The sequence below is a fragment of the Panulirus ornatus genome, chromosome 63, assembly GCF_036320965.1.
Source record: "Panulirus ornatus isolate Po-2019 chromosome 63, ASM3632096v1, whole genome shotgun sequence".
In the NCBI taxonomy this organism is placed as follows: domain Eukaryota; kingdom Metazoa; phylum Arthropoda; class Malacostraca; order Decapoda; family Palinuridae; genus Panulirus; species Panulirus ornatus.
In genome coordinates, this window is record NC_092286.1 from 9,132,040 (window position 1) to 9,146,970 (window position 14,931).

The 14,931-nt window shown below is 46.2% G+C and overlaps 1 protein-coding gene across 1 annotated transcript; it reads right to left on the reverse strand.

The window, feature by feature from the left end:
• Positions 1-11,009: 11,009 nt before the first annotated feature.
• Positions 11,010-13,279, reverse strand: LOC139746019 (uncharacterized). Its single transcript, XM_071656819.1, has one exon. It carries the CDS (start codon positions 13,189-13,191, stop codon positions 11,131-11,133), a length of 2,061 nt encoding a protein of 686 aa, XP_071512920.1. The 5' UTR covers positions 13,192-13,279; the 3' UTR covers positions 11,010-11,130.
• Between the last annotated feature and the right edge of the window lie 1,652 nt (positions 13,280-14,931).

Sequence of the window (14,931 nt, forward strand, 5' to 3'; positions counted from 1 at the left end):
TATACTATCAAATGTATTCATAATTTCCACAGGATCGCGTTTCTTTAAATGAGGTTTGGGATAACGCCAAGACCCCCTTCTTCAGAAGCTCTTGCAGTTCCAAGGATGCGCTACTTCTCGTAGCGGGGAAATAATAAGAGACTCTTTTGGGGGTGAGGTGTTTTTTTTTTTTTTCATTGTGGGAATGGAAGTGGAAGGAGATGCCATGACTGCCCTTATAGATCGTGTGCACTTTGTCGAAGACGGTGGCCTGGTCGACATTTAACTTCTAACTTCTTTTTTTTTTCTTCCATAGGAAGACCGTGGGAACCCTTTACCTCTTTGTATTTGACCCAACTCTTAACATAATCTAATATCTCTTTAAAAAGGGTGTTTATCATCACTTGGAAAAATAAAAAGAAGGGTTCATTTTTAACCTCCCACCCACAAGACTGCAATTATGAGGAGCAGCCATAGTGTCGACTGAAAACGCCACAGTGTCGACTGGATCAACCACAGTGTCGACTAAAACAGCCACAGTGTCGACTGGAGCAACCACAGTGTCGACTGAAACAACCACAGTGTCGACTGGAGCTGCCATAGTGTCGAATGAGACCGCCACAGTGTCGATTGGAGCAACCACAGTGTCGACTGAAACAGCCACAGTGTCGACTGGAGCAACCACAGTGTCGACTGAAACAGCCACAGTGTCGACTGGAGCAACCATAATGTCGACGAGGAAAGCAACATTTTTAAATGAGCTTTCATGATCTAGCGGTTAGCGTTCCCGACCGTGATGCGTTCACGGGCTGCCCAACTAGGGTCGAACGCAAAGGTACGAATCTTGGTCACGGCAGTCGGTCCATAGTCAACCCAGCTGTTCATCCACCCCTAGAGGTTAGTAGTCACTTGTTTACCAAATGGCGTTAGCCACGTCTCTTCATTGTGTAACAGCTGACATATTTCTTTATATATATATATATATATATATATATATATATATATATATATATATATATATATATATATATATATATATGTATATATATATATATATATATATTATATATATATATATATATATATATATATATATATATATATATATATATATATATATATATATATATATATATATATATATAAAGAGTGTGGTTGAGAGAGGAGAAGAGGGTGTATTGAAGTGGTTTGGTCACATGGACAAAATTAATGAGGAAAGATTGACCAAGAGGATATATGTGTCAGAGGTGAAGGGAACGAGGAGAAGTGGGAGACCAAAATGGAAGTGGAAGGATGGAGTGAAAAAGATTTTGAGCGATCGGGGCATGAACATACAGGAGGGCGTAAGGCGTGGAAGGAATAGGGTGAATTGAAACGATGTGATATACCGGGGACGACGTGCTGTCAATGGATTGAACCAGGGCATGTGAAGCGTTTGGGGTAAACCAGTGAAAGTTTTGTGGGGCCTGGATGTGGAAAGGGAGCTGTGGTTTCGGTACATTATACATGACAGCTAGAGACTTGAGTGTGAGCGAATGTGGCCTTTGTTGTCTTTTCCTAGCGCTACCTCGCTCGCACGCGGGGGTAGGAGGGGGACCATTTCATGTGTGGTGGAGTGGCGGCGAGAATGGATGAAGGCAGCATGTATATGTACATGTGTATATATGCCTATGTCTATGTATGTATATGTATGTATACGTTGAGATGTATAGGTATGTATATGTGCGTGTGTGGACGTGTATGTATATACATGTGTATGTGGGTGGGTTGGGCCATTCTTTCGTATGTTTACTTGCGCTACCTCGCTAACGCGGGAGACGGCGACAAAGTATGATAAACAAATAAATAGATAAATATATATCATTACTGGGATGGCCTTGATTAGGTGCCTCAGCTGCCCGAGCATCCGGTACCGTACCTAAAACAACCGGTATATCTAGAATGATAACTTAAAAGGTATGATAATTATACTCACAAATAAATGCAGCGCTGATTCGTGACCTTGAGACTCCGCGGTGCTTGCCAAGCAGCCGACCAGCCTTGGAGGTAAACTCGTGAGCATAGTTTAATAACTCTCTTCCTCCCTATTGGCTGACAGGACGGTGGTTAGGTACAAAGGGGGTGGGGGTGTGTGTAACTAGAGTGAGTGACAACAATGATTGGCCCGGGTGGACAAAGTGGCGATGAATGAATGATGAAAATAGTTAATCAGCTTATAGCCACCCCTCGCTGGTAATGGGATATTGTTCCAGCTGTCCCGGACTCCCCTGGAAGAGCGCACGCTATTATAACCCATACCACGCCCCGCCACAGCGCTTAGAATCGTGGCGCCTCTAGATCCTTCGGTGATCCACATTTCGCAAGGCATTAAGACCCTTGTGCTATTAATGCACCAAGGGCTAGATTTAGCCCGTAGCATTCAAACCGACAGAGATCAACCGGGATTGCGTGATTTTAGCTCATATACCACGACGCCATTCGGTCTAAACTCCTTGATATGACCTTCGTTGCTCTGGATCTTAGCGTTGTACGTAAATGTAGCTCTTATGACACATGATCATAGAATATGAGATGGCATCTTCATAGCATAGGCTTCACAGTCTGTTTGCTCTTAGATTCTAGACTGTATTTGTACGTTACATAAGACGAAATCTACCATATTTTCCCACCAAACTGAACACACAGTCTAATTTCACCTTTATTCCCCCGCGCCACTGAGCGTAAAACAGCTTGTTATCAGGCCATATGTGCTTACATATGTTGGGGGTAATTTAGTGTCGCCCTTATGGCCCTTAACGGATTTCCGGCGACCATGCCAATGTGAGGCTTATGCCAAGGGATGTTTGATGTCAGATTTCTCTGCCAAGCGAACTGGAGGAGATGTATCGGTCGTCTAATTATACAAAGATATCTTGCCGCTACAATGTCATTAATGTACTTACGGGTCTTTATTAGGGATTTTCAAGCCATTAGACTATTAGTGCCGAGTGACTGTATCCAAAGATGGTTTGGAGATCCTAAACACGACCGAATGACCTTAGATTTATTTATGGTGCTTTTGATAGATAGCTTGATAGATAGATAGTGGCACCTTTCGGTCTGTCCTGCTCTTAACTCGTCTCTCATTTCTCTGTTACACTTAACATATCACAGTCCTTAATAGTTGTTGTCCTTCCCAGTTCTGTCTAAACAGTTAGCAGTTTCCAGTTAACAGTTTCCACAGTTAGCAGTTTCCACAGGTAGCAGTTTCCACAGTTAGCAGTTTCCACAGTTAGCAGTTTCCACAGTTAGCAGTTTCCACAGTTAGTAGTTTCGACAGTTCACAGTTTCCACAGTTCACAGTTTCCACAGTTAGCAGTTTCCACAGTGAGCAGCTTCCACAGTTAGCAGTTTCCACAGTTAGCAGTTTCCACAGTTAGCAGTTTCCACAGTTAGCAGTTTCCACAGTTAACAGTTTCCACAGTTAGCAGTTTCCACAGTTAGCAGTTTCCACAGTTAGCAGTTTCTACAGTTAGCAGTTTTCACAGTTAGCAGTTTCCACAGTTAGCAGTTTCCACAGTTAGCAGTTTCTACAGTTAGCAGTTTTCACAGTTAGCAGTTTCCACAGTTAGCAGTTTCTACAGTTAGCAGTTTCCACAGTTAGCAGTTTCCACAGTTAGCAGTTTCCACAGTTAGCAGTTTCCACAGTTAGCAGTTTCCACAGTTAGCAGTTTCCACAGTTAGCAGTTTCCACAGTTAGCAGTTTCCACAGTTAGCAGTTTCCACAGTTAGCAGTTTCCACAGTTAGCAGTTTCCACAGTTAGCAGTTTCCACAGTTAGCAGTTTCCACAGTTAGCAGTTTCCACAGTTAGCAGTTTCCACAGTTAACAGTTTCCACAGTTAGCAGTTTCCATAGTTAGCAGTTTCCACAATTAGCAGTTTCTACAGTTAGCAGTTTTCACAGTTAGCAGTTTCCACAGTTAGCAGTTTCCACGTTTAGCAGTTTCCACAGTTAGCAGTTTCCACAGTTAGCAGTTTCTACAGTTAGCAGTTTCCACAGTTAGCAGTTTCCACAGTTAGCAGTTTCTACAGTTAGCAGTTTCCACAGTTAACAGTTTCCAAAGTTAGCACTTTCCGCAGTTAGCAGTTTCCACAGTTTCGCCTTACGGTTTTTGGTTAGGTTCCCACAGTCCTCTCTACATATTATCATTAATCCCCACTCGTCTATCTACATAGAGCATAGTTCTAGCTACATATAGCAAGGCTCCATGCTTCTCTCTGCATATCCCAAGCTCTATAATTTGATCTCACCTTCCACAGCCTCCATAATTGTACTTTACAATCGAGCAGGGTATATACATGGGTGCGCTGGCAGTGGAAATGAAAAAAATAATAAAAAAAAGGGCCATGTTGACCCCAAAGAAAATCAAGAATGTGATTATACAGATACGCAGCACAGAACACCTGACGACAGACTAATTTCTAGTCATTCTAAAAAGAAAGTAAAAATGGCGCTTGGAACGAATCCTCATCAAGCAGGGATTAGAACGCGCGCGGGCGGGAGCGCGGGCGACGCCACCCTTGTCCACTTCCAGTCTCCCGCCATCTCAATAAAAGGCAACCGCTCTTCCCCGCTAACCATATTAACGTTGTTCCGCCCCGTCTCCCTTTTGTCACTGGATATTCAAAAAAACCGCGATAATGTCCGGGAGGAAAATCGTGTCAACAAGCGCAGCCCTGGTATTGTCATCCCGTTATCCCCGTGTGCTTTTGTTAGTCGTCGTCCGCCATGGCGGGGCGGGAGGAGGGTGGTGGTGGTGGACTGGGCGGGAGGAATTGGTGGTGGTGGGACTGGGCGGGAGGAGGTGGTGGTAGACTGGGCGGGAGGAGGTGGTGGTAGACTGGGCGGGAGGAGGAGGTGGTAGACTGGGCGGGAGGAAGGTGGTGGACTGGGCGGGAGGAGGAAGTGGTAGACTGGGCGGGAGGAAGGTGGTGGACTGGGCGGGAGGAGGAAGTGGTGGGACTGGGCGGGAGGAGGTGGTGGTGGACTGGGCGGGGAGGAGGGAGGTGGACTGGTCAACTGTATCTCTCCCGCGCATCGCCCACTCCCGCCCGGCTGAACAGCTGACCTGCTGTGACCTCGTTGGACTTGAGGGGGAGGGTAGTTCGTTCTCTCGACGGATTGATGAGGTATTTATAGACTATTTTGCTTAAACAAGGATTAAATTGTTAGTCCGGACTTTATTTGTGTTTAGGGTAGATGGGAATGGCCGTGAACTAGCACAGTAAACGCGGGAGATTTATTTAAGTGTCTGTGTGTAGTAAGGCGGTTTATTTACGTGTAGAGGACTGTATTGACCTAGCTGGTCGGGGGTCAGATGTTAAGGGTCGTTAAGGACATTATTGTTAATAACATTAGTAATCTTAGCTAGGTCAGGCAAAAGCAACGCAGCAGGGGCCACTCACACTGACCAGGGGAAAGGGAAAGGGAGCTTGGGGTCGAGTGTTAATTTATGAGCCTCTGTGGTATAGTGGTTAGCGTGGTAGCTGGATACGAATGACGCGCGGGGGCCGGCCAGCCAGTCTTGCAAGAGTTCGAATCATGAACCAGGCGACTAGTCCGTCGGCCAACGGGAAAGTGGCGAAAATGATCGTTTGATAAAGATGATAGTGATGATTGTGACACGTATGATGGTGAAATGATGATGGTGATGGTCGTTGTGACGATGATGAATGGAATATTGATAATTGCAGTGATTATGATGATAGTGATGAGGGTATATAATTTGTTGGTGATTATAGTCATCACAGTGGTCGTTAAAGTGATTTTGAGTCAGGGTAAATCAGCCCTCTTAAAAAAAAAGGAGAAAAGGATTGTAGGAGCAGAGTTCCCAAGTTTAGGTGTGGAAGGAATGAAACAAATGTTAGGTTGTCCGGTCCTCGACTTCTTAACGAAGACGTAAGACCTGTTAGTTAGGTAGTTAGGTAGTTAGGAGCTTGTCGGGTGCTGTGTGATCTCGTCGGAGGCAGCAGCAGAAGGAGGGAGACACATAGAGTTAGAAACCTATTAGAGCAGAGAGACATGGAGACACATAGAGTTAGAAACCCATAAGAGCAAAGAGACATGGAGACACATAGAGTTAGAAACCTATAAGAGCAGAGAGACATGGAGACACATAGAGTTAGAAACCTATAAGAGCAGAGAGACATGGAGACACATAGAGTTAGAAACCCATAAGGACAGAGAGGCATGATACTCGAACCCGTTCATATATGGACAAAGAGTTCAAAAGCCTCCACTAGTCAGTCAATCAGCACAAATGGCCGCCTCTGTTTCCACACGATGGAAGACTAATGCCGCCAAAGAGCAATGATTGACTTTTAAAACAAAATCGTAAAGTTCACTGTTGTAAAAAGTTGCTCTCAATTATAATCAGTAATTCAGGTGAATTTTGCCATCAGAATAACCGCCATTAAGTATGCAAGAATTCGAGTCTTTTTTTTTTTCTCGTTTTTACCAATGCATTTTGTCCGCCGTCATTTACGCTTTGGTATTATAAACCAAATTGGAGATTCATATTGAAAAAAAAAAAAAAAAAAGATTGGTAGGGTGCGTGTGAGCCGGCGAAGAATTATTGGTAATAACGATAATATTGTGAGCTGGGGTAGAGCGCCCAGCCTCTCCCGCCGCCCGCCATGACCAACCCAAACCATCACCATTCGTCCGTTTCCCCTAATGATTCGTCCACCACCGCAGTTGCAGAGGCACATGCAGGCGTTGAGGTGTTCGATTTCAGAGACTTTCGTTCGCTGCCTGTTTTATCCTCGGACCAAAAGAGTGAATGATAATAATCACACAGACGTTCGTGGATTCATTGTCGGATCTCCGGTCTGTTAGGATTATGACTCCACAGATTAATAAGCTTTATCGGCGTTCGGCACAAATTTATGTATATTAATCTCAAGTTTTTTCTTTGAGGATCAGTAATTGATAACCTTCCCGTGTGTAATACAGACTCGACGAAGTCGGGGAAAAAAGATAATTCTGACATTCAGTTTCGTCTACAAATTTGTTCTCCCGGTTTGGGTTTAAAAGAACGGTTGGCGTCGATGATGGGCGTGAGTATGTGTGCAAACCTCGGCAGGGAACAAGCAAAACAAGAGTCGGGAAATGCGACACCGCCAACGGGAGGAGGACCGAACACGCCCGGGAGAGAGAGAGAGGCGGGAAAGTGTCCAAGAAATTCATGATAAAATGATAAAAAAAAATAAAAAGAATTGTGATGAAAATTTAGAAAGATTATAGCACTAGCAGTGACTGGAGCTTGATATTTTTTAATATTTTTGATAAAAACAGCATATGCGAACTTATTCGAAAGGGTGTCTTATATGCAGCAAAGGTGATCACACTCACATATGGAAGCCGTGTGCAGGTATACGAACGAATGGGTTGCTAAACACTGGTTGAGAATTTTTTTTTTCCTTTATTAATTCTCTCTGCTGTATATAAATGATCCACCTTAGGGAACTGGGAATGGAGGAGTAGTGGTAGATGAATAGATATAGATTCATTCTAGCAGAGAAACGTAATTTGTTACCGACATCTTAGCCTAATTCACTTTCGTTTCGTGTATGTTATCTGAACCTCTTTATCAATTAATTCTATGCAAGTGTTGTCAACCATATGTTGGTTAGGAGCTGAAATTGATTATCTATATCATTATTTCTATAACTTATTTTCAGTTCTATTTATGAGTACAATTTCAGAGTATTCGTGCAGACAAAATAAATATCCTCATATGGCTGGTATATGTTTTGTTCTATTTTCAGTCTATTCCATCTAATTTGATTTCCCATATTTGATTACTCATATATATATATATATATATATATATATATATATATATATATATATATATATATATATATATATGAACTTTAACCCTCCCCTCCTTGTATTCTAACTTTCTAAAAGGGGAAACAGAAGAAGGAGTCACGCGGGAAGTGCTCATCCTCCTCGAAGGCTCACATTGGGGTGTCTAAATGTGTGTGGATGTAACCAAGATGAGAAAAAAGGAGAGATAGGTAGTATGTTTGAGGAAAGGAACCTGGATGTTTTGGCTCTGAGTGAAACGAAGCTCAAGTTCGCTACCTCGCTAACGCGTGAGACAGCGACAAAGCAAAATAAATAAATAAATGAATATATATATATATATATATATATATATATATATATATATATATATATATATATATATATATATATATATATTTATAAGACCTTTCTATGGTTCACCTATGCCGCTTCACATGCTCTGGTTCGGTCCATTGACAGCACGTCGGCCCCTGTATACCACATCGTTCCAATGCACTCTATCCCGTGCACGCTTTTATATATCAATACTCAAAAGTGTAGGGTTAAGGAGTGATCACCCAGCTCCCTCCTCCCTCAGTGTTGGCCACGTGGTACACACACACACACACACACACACACACACACACACACACACACACACACACCTCTGCTGTCTAAACTAACCTTGAATCTGCTATCATTATAATTTGATCGCTTGGAAAATTCATGATTTGCCGATGCTTTTAATGCACTATGATATAATAAAGCGATATACTGAAATGATAATTACCTCAGCCATATACACAGTGAGAGGGTGTGTAGTTTTAGGATCATTTTGAACACTAGAAGATATTAAAGATTATTACATTGTTGCACATGGCTTGGAGTTGACAGCCTTAATGACCCTGGCAGTTGACAGGTGTTTATTAATCAACCAATTACTTTAAGCAGTGTTATCTGTCAAATCAGAGATGAAAAAAAGAATACAGTGGATTGAATCAAGGCATGTGAAGCGTCTGGGGTAAACCATGGAAAGCTGTGTAGGTATGTATATTTGCGTGTGTGGACGTATGTATATACGTATGTATATACGTATGTATGGGGGGGGGTTGGGCCATTTCTTTCGTCTGTTTCCTTGCGCTACCTCGCAAACGCGGGAGACAGCGACAAAGTATAATAAAAAAAAATAATAGATTTTCCTATCAGTTCACTTGAAATTTATTGGCCTTTATCAATTATTTTCCCTATAGAAGGAAGTCTGTCGAAATATGAAGTTTTTAATGAGTGAAGTATTTTCTTTTTGAAACTGAAGACCTAAGTCTAACTTGAACAGCTAACACCACATCCCTCTCGTCTCTCTGTATATTTCTATTCATTTTATTTTTTCTTAATATTGGAGGCTCCAGTCAAGGAGAAAACTCCACATCAGGGCTGGGTCTTAACTGATATATAGAGAGGTTTATAAAAGGGGAAAACAATAAAGAAGAGACAAACGAAAGTATTTACGAATTTTGGAGAAGGTAAATAAACCCGTCTTTAAATTTTTTTATATTCTTCAATTGTTCTCTTAAGAACCGTTACAATACTTGTTTTCAAATCATTATCAACGATTGGGTAATTATTCATATTTTGGTTGTGGCTTACCTCTTTTTTTTGACGCAATATGAAGTTTGAATCAAGTCTTATAACTGGGAAGTTGTTTGCTTTGCGCATGGCGAGTTTAACAAGAGGTGCGTACTGCGTCCGCCTTGTATCCTTCCGCCAAGACGGTGAGCTGGGCCGGGTGTTCCTTATTTCAACTTATCTCCCTTCACTTCCTCCACAGAATCGACAGATTCATGTGAATATATCAGTATCAGGTGTTCTATTACATGTCACAGATATGTATCCCACAGATAATTATCCCACTCACATATACTAGGCTGCGATGTATGGTAGAAACCATGATGTATGTATGGCTGATAATTTGCATTAACTTGTAAGTGGTAGTTTGTGAATGTGGTTCGTCAGTAGACGTTTTCGTGTTACTGTGGCAGTACTCTGGCCATCTGCTGGGTAAGAAAGGTTTGTTCAGTTTAGCCCAGAGCAAACTAATCCTAACCTTGGTTAGGCTAGGTTATTGTAAGTTAGGTTTGGTTTGGTTTTCGTTGATTTTATCCCCAAGTTAGGTTTGTGCTAGGTTGTTCTAAGTTATGTTTTGATTTCCTAAGTTGGGTTAGTTTTTTTCCTAAAATTAGGTTTTGATCCAAGTTATATTGGGTTTTATCCATAAGTTAGGTAAGGTTTTGTCCCTAATGTAGAATAGGTTTTGTTATCGTAAGTTAAATAAGGGTTTGTTCTCGTAAGGTAGCTAGGCTTTGTTTTTCTAACTTAGATTATGTTTTGTCCCTAAGTTAGATTAGCCTTTTGTCCCCAAGTTAGATTAGGTTTTGTTCCCAAGTTAGATTAGGTTTTGTCCCCAAGTTAGACTAGGTTTTGTCCCTAAGTTAGATTAGGTTTTGTCCCCCAATCTAAAGTAGGTTTTGTTAAACTATTTTAGATTAAGTTTTGCCACCAAGTTATACTAGGTTTTGTCTTCAAGTTAGATTAGGTTTCGTCCCTAAGTTAGATTAGGTTTTGTCCCCAAGTTAGAGTAGGTTTTGTTATCCTAAGTTAGATTAGGTTTTGTCCTTAAGTTGGATAAGGTTTTGTCCCCAAGTTGGAGTAGGTTTTGTTCTAAATTAGATTTGTTTTTTCCTTAAATTAGATAAGGTTTTGTCCCTGAGTGAGATTGAGGTTTAGTTCGAAATTATTATTTTTGTATAAGCCTCGTTATGTTTAGCCCCCGACATTTTCCATGATCTTCAAAGCCTTCCTCATCTTTGTGGAGTTCACCCAAGAGTGTAAGGACAGGGGAAAGGTTTTAGTCAGCCCTAGGATTTGGTTTTAAAGGGGGATGGGTGATCGCCCCTTTTTCGGGACGCCCTTGTGGGTGGGGTGGAGTTTATACACTTACCAGCTATGGAACGGATTGTCCCTCTCCTCACAAATTTCCTATGACTCACGCAGTATTATCATTCGCTCTTTTGACTTCATTTCACCCCCTCAAAAAAAAATGATTAACAATATATGTATCGAAGTCGTGCACGCAAGAATATACATAAGTGGACCGGTGTTATGAATGGGGAATAATGAACGAGACAAATTAGTAGCTATGTATTTTTTTTTTTTTTTTACTCTAAGGAGAACCATTCCAGTACAGTTATTACAGTAGATACATGATACAGTGTAGGTTGGAGGAGGAGATGGGGGCTTGGGGGGGGGTGTGTTCACTTGTCTTACTGGCTCCCATCTACCTTGGGGGATGATGAGTGGGTGGTGTGGGTGGTGGGAGAGGAGGCACAGGCCAGGGTGTGGGAGGGGTGTATTGAGGTCGGGGTGAGGGTTGGCACGGGGGGTGATGAGGTCGAGATGAGATTGTGGGCGGGGAGGGTCGAGTCGGAGGTGAGGGTGTGGGTTGGGTGTGGCGAGGTGGGGATCAGGGTGTGGGCGGGGTGGAGAGAGGCAGCCAACGGGAGGAGGTGTCGCTGCTGGGGTGTGGGTGGAGTCGCACAGAACGGGCCCGGTGTTGGAGAACTGGTGCCGTCGCCTGTGTTGTCGTTTTCGCCCGTGGGACGACAGGGCGTGACGAGCGTGGTGGTGGTGGTGGAGAGCTTGTAAGGTGTGGTGAGGGCGGTGGTGGAGAGCTTGCACGAGGTCGTGAGTGTGGCGACGTGGGCCAGCCTGGGCCAGGGCCCGCCGCCCAGCCAACACGGAGGGGTCGACTGTTGGCAGCCCACGTCCTCCTCCTCCTTCTCCTCCTCCTCCTCCTCCCGGCGGGTCTCCTCGTGAGGCTCGCGGTCCCTGGCGGCGCCGGCAGGGTCCCCGAGGTCGTCCTCGACCCGCACCTCCACCCTGTCTTCGGCGCTCCCCTGGGGGTGGAGGTCCTCGGCCACCCGCAGGTGGTGACACGAACTCACCTGAAGGTGGTGGTTCACCTGAGCGACCAGGTGCTGGTGGTTGCCCACCTGCAGGAGCGAGGCGCCCTCGGCACGCAGGTGGTGGTTGTGGTGTTGGTTCAGCTGGCGACAGGCCCTGTCCAGGTGGTCACACGGGTCGTCGCTGACCTGCAGTTGGTGCTTCTCCCTCACCTGCTGCAAGGGGTCTTCTGTGACCACCTTCGATCCCAGGTCTTGTTGCGTGGTGGTCGCCGCCGACGCCTCCAGACGGTGTCCCTCTGGGATCTTGAAGTGCAGCTCGTGTCCCAAGTGGAGGGCTTGGTCCTGGCTCACCTGGGGGCGCTGCTCGCCGGGTTGGAAGTCGGCGACGTCCATGCAGTGGTCGCCTTCCAGGACGTCGGTTTGGTGGGGCGGTGGACGGTCGGGCGCCAGGAGGCTCAGGACGTCGAACTGGCGCTTGGGTCTGATGAGGCGGAGGGCGGCGTCCGTCGTGGCTGTGCGGGGGCTGGTGGACGGGGTGGGCGTGTCGTGGGAGGGGAGCTCGGGTGCCGGGGTATCGTGGGCGTGGGTGTGGGCCGGCGTGGGCGAGAGGGCCTCTGGGTCGGAGTCGTCGTCGACGGGCAGCCCCAGGTGCTTCCTGACGCGGCGCTGCGCCCGGCGGCGGCGGAAGTCGCCCCTCCTGAAGTCGTCGAGGTTGGCCGGGTGGATGGCCCAGTAGTGGCCCTTGCCGTTGGCGGATCGGCCGGCCTTGATGAAGCAGTCGTTGAGGGAGAGGTTATGGCGGATGGAGTTCCTCCAGCCGGGCCCCCTGGACCTGAAGTACGGGTAGTGGTCCAGGATGTACTGGTAGATATCGCTCAGCACCAGCTTCTTGTCTGGGCTGCTCAAGATGGCCATGGCGATCAGTCCGATGTACGAGTGCTGGGGCTTGGGTTCCTCGGGCCCCACCCGCGGCAGGAGGGCGCGCGGATCCATCAGGCGGTACCCGTAGAGAGGGTGGGGCGGCGGGAAGGCCGCGGGCGGCGGTCCTCCCTGGCCGCCCATCAGCGCACCGCCCAGACTGGCGGCCGAGCCCAGGCCGCCCATCAGGGGCGACCCGAGACTTCCCATGAGATGGCCGCCCATGAGGCCGCCCATCATGCTGGCCTCCTGCAGGTGATGGTGATGGGCCGAGAGCGGGGGCCTGGCCCAGGCCAAGCCGGCCGAGGCCAGGCGCAGCCGCTCGGCCAGGGCCAGCTGGTACAGGAGCCGCTGTTGCTCAGTAGGCACGGGAGAGGTCGGGTGGGCCTCCGTCAGGGGCGCGGGCTTGATGGCTAAGGGCGCCACAACCGTGGGCGGCGACACGGACGACTCACGCCCACACACAGAGTCCATGGCTGGGCTAGCTGGTCGTGGGGGCATTGCTAGCACTGGGTCACTGGGCGAGCGGTCACTGTCGGTCAAGTGGCAGCAGCAGCCACTGTCCTGCCCCGCCGTCCGCTCTTAGTGTTAAGCTTTCCCGCTGGCGTGGAGGCCCTGTATAAGAGGAGTCCCCTGCTCCACGCCCTCCGCTCCTCCCCTCGGCAGGACCGACCAATCAGGGCCAAGTGGGCGGAGGGAGGGTCAGTGGGTGGAGCCTGGACCAGGGAGGGAGAGTGGGAGGGCAGCCCAAGCCTCAGTCCACCCCCTGACACTAGGTATCCATGTCCGCGGCTCGCCACCAGCCGGAGCTCCGTCGTCTCACACGTAACACACCTCCGTCAGTATAACCTCCTCATACCTCACGATGTGTGGCTTGAAGGTACCAAACAAAAACCCTCCCTCAAGCTGGTATTTTCCAGGCGGCACATGAAAAAAAAGAAAAAACCCACACAGAATCTTAACTACCCAAATTATGTACTACTGGTTCACTATCTTTCTCAAGGCATCGTTCCGATGCGCCCGCTGGTTCACACCCGCCTACTTTCTTCACGCGGGCTTAAACCACATACATCACTTCCCTGAGCCAGTTCACACGAGACGTGTCCTGTAGGAGGCGGTGTGTACTGGGGGTTGTGACACCACAGTTGTGTTCAGTTAGGTTATTAAGGGTACGAAATGTTAAGGTAGGGCGTTATCTGCTGATCATGCATACAAATGGTCCTTTGATATTTACTCATATTTACTCGTCATTTTCCTTTAAGTATGAATGATTTTTCAATTGTTGATTTAGAAAGGAATGAGAACTTAGATGTGGAGTCAAAGGTTCGAGGATATTCCCCCAAAGGCCCAGTCCTCTGTTCTTAACGCTACCTCGCTATCGCGGGAAATGGCGAATAGTATGAAAGAGAGAAAGGTGTATATTTGATCCATTTACGTATCTAAATATCTATCTTTCTTTATATCTATCTTTTTCTTTCCTTCCATACTTGAACGCCTTTTTTTGCGTCAGAGAGGTAGCGCCAGGAACAGACGAAGAAAAGCCGCATCCGTTCACACTCACTCTAGCTGCCATGTATAATGCACCGAAACCACAGCTCCCTTTCCACATCCAGGCCCCATAGACCTTTCCTTGGTTTACCCGGGATGCTTCACTTGCCTTGGTTCAGTACATTGATAGCAGGTCGACCCTGTATACTACATAGTTCCAATTATCTCTATCCCGTGCACGCCTTTCACCCTCCTGCATGTTCAGGCCCTGATCACTCAAGATCTTTTTCACTTCATCCTTCCATCTCACATTTGGTCTACCCATTCTCATTGCTTCCTCTACTTCTGACACATATATCCTCTCTGTTAACATCTCATTCGTTCTCTCCATATGTCCAAACCATTTCAGCACAACCTCTTCTGCTTTCTCAACCACACTCATTTCATTACCACACATCTCTCTTACCCTTTCATAACTTACTCGATCAAACCACCTCACCACATATTGCCCTCAAACATTTAAATTCCAGTACATCCACCCTCCTCCGCACATCTTCATCTATACCCCATGCCTCGTATCCAAATAACATTGTTGGAACCACTATAGCTTCAATCATACCCATTTTTGCCCTCCCTAGACAGCGTTACCCCTCTCTCTCTCTCTCTACACATTCTTCAGTGCTCGCAGAACCTTAGCCCCCTTGCCCACCCTTTGACTCATTCCCGCTAACATGTCCCATTTGCTGTCATGTC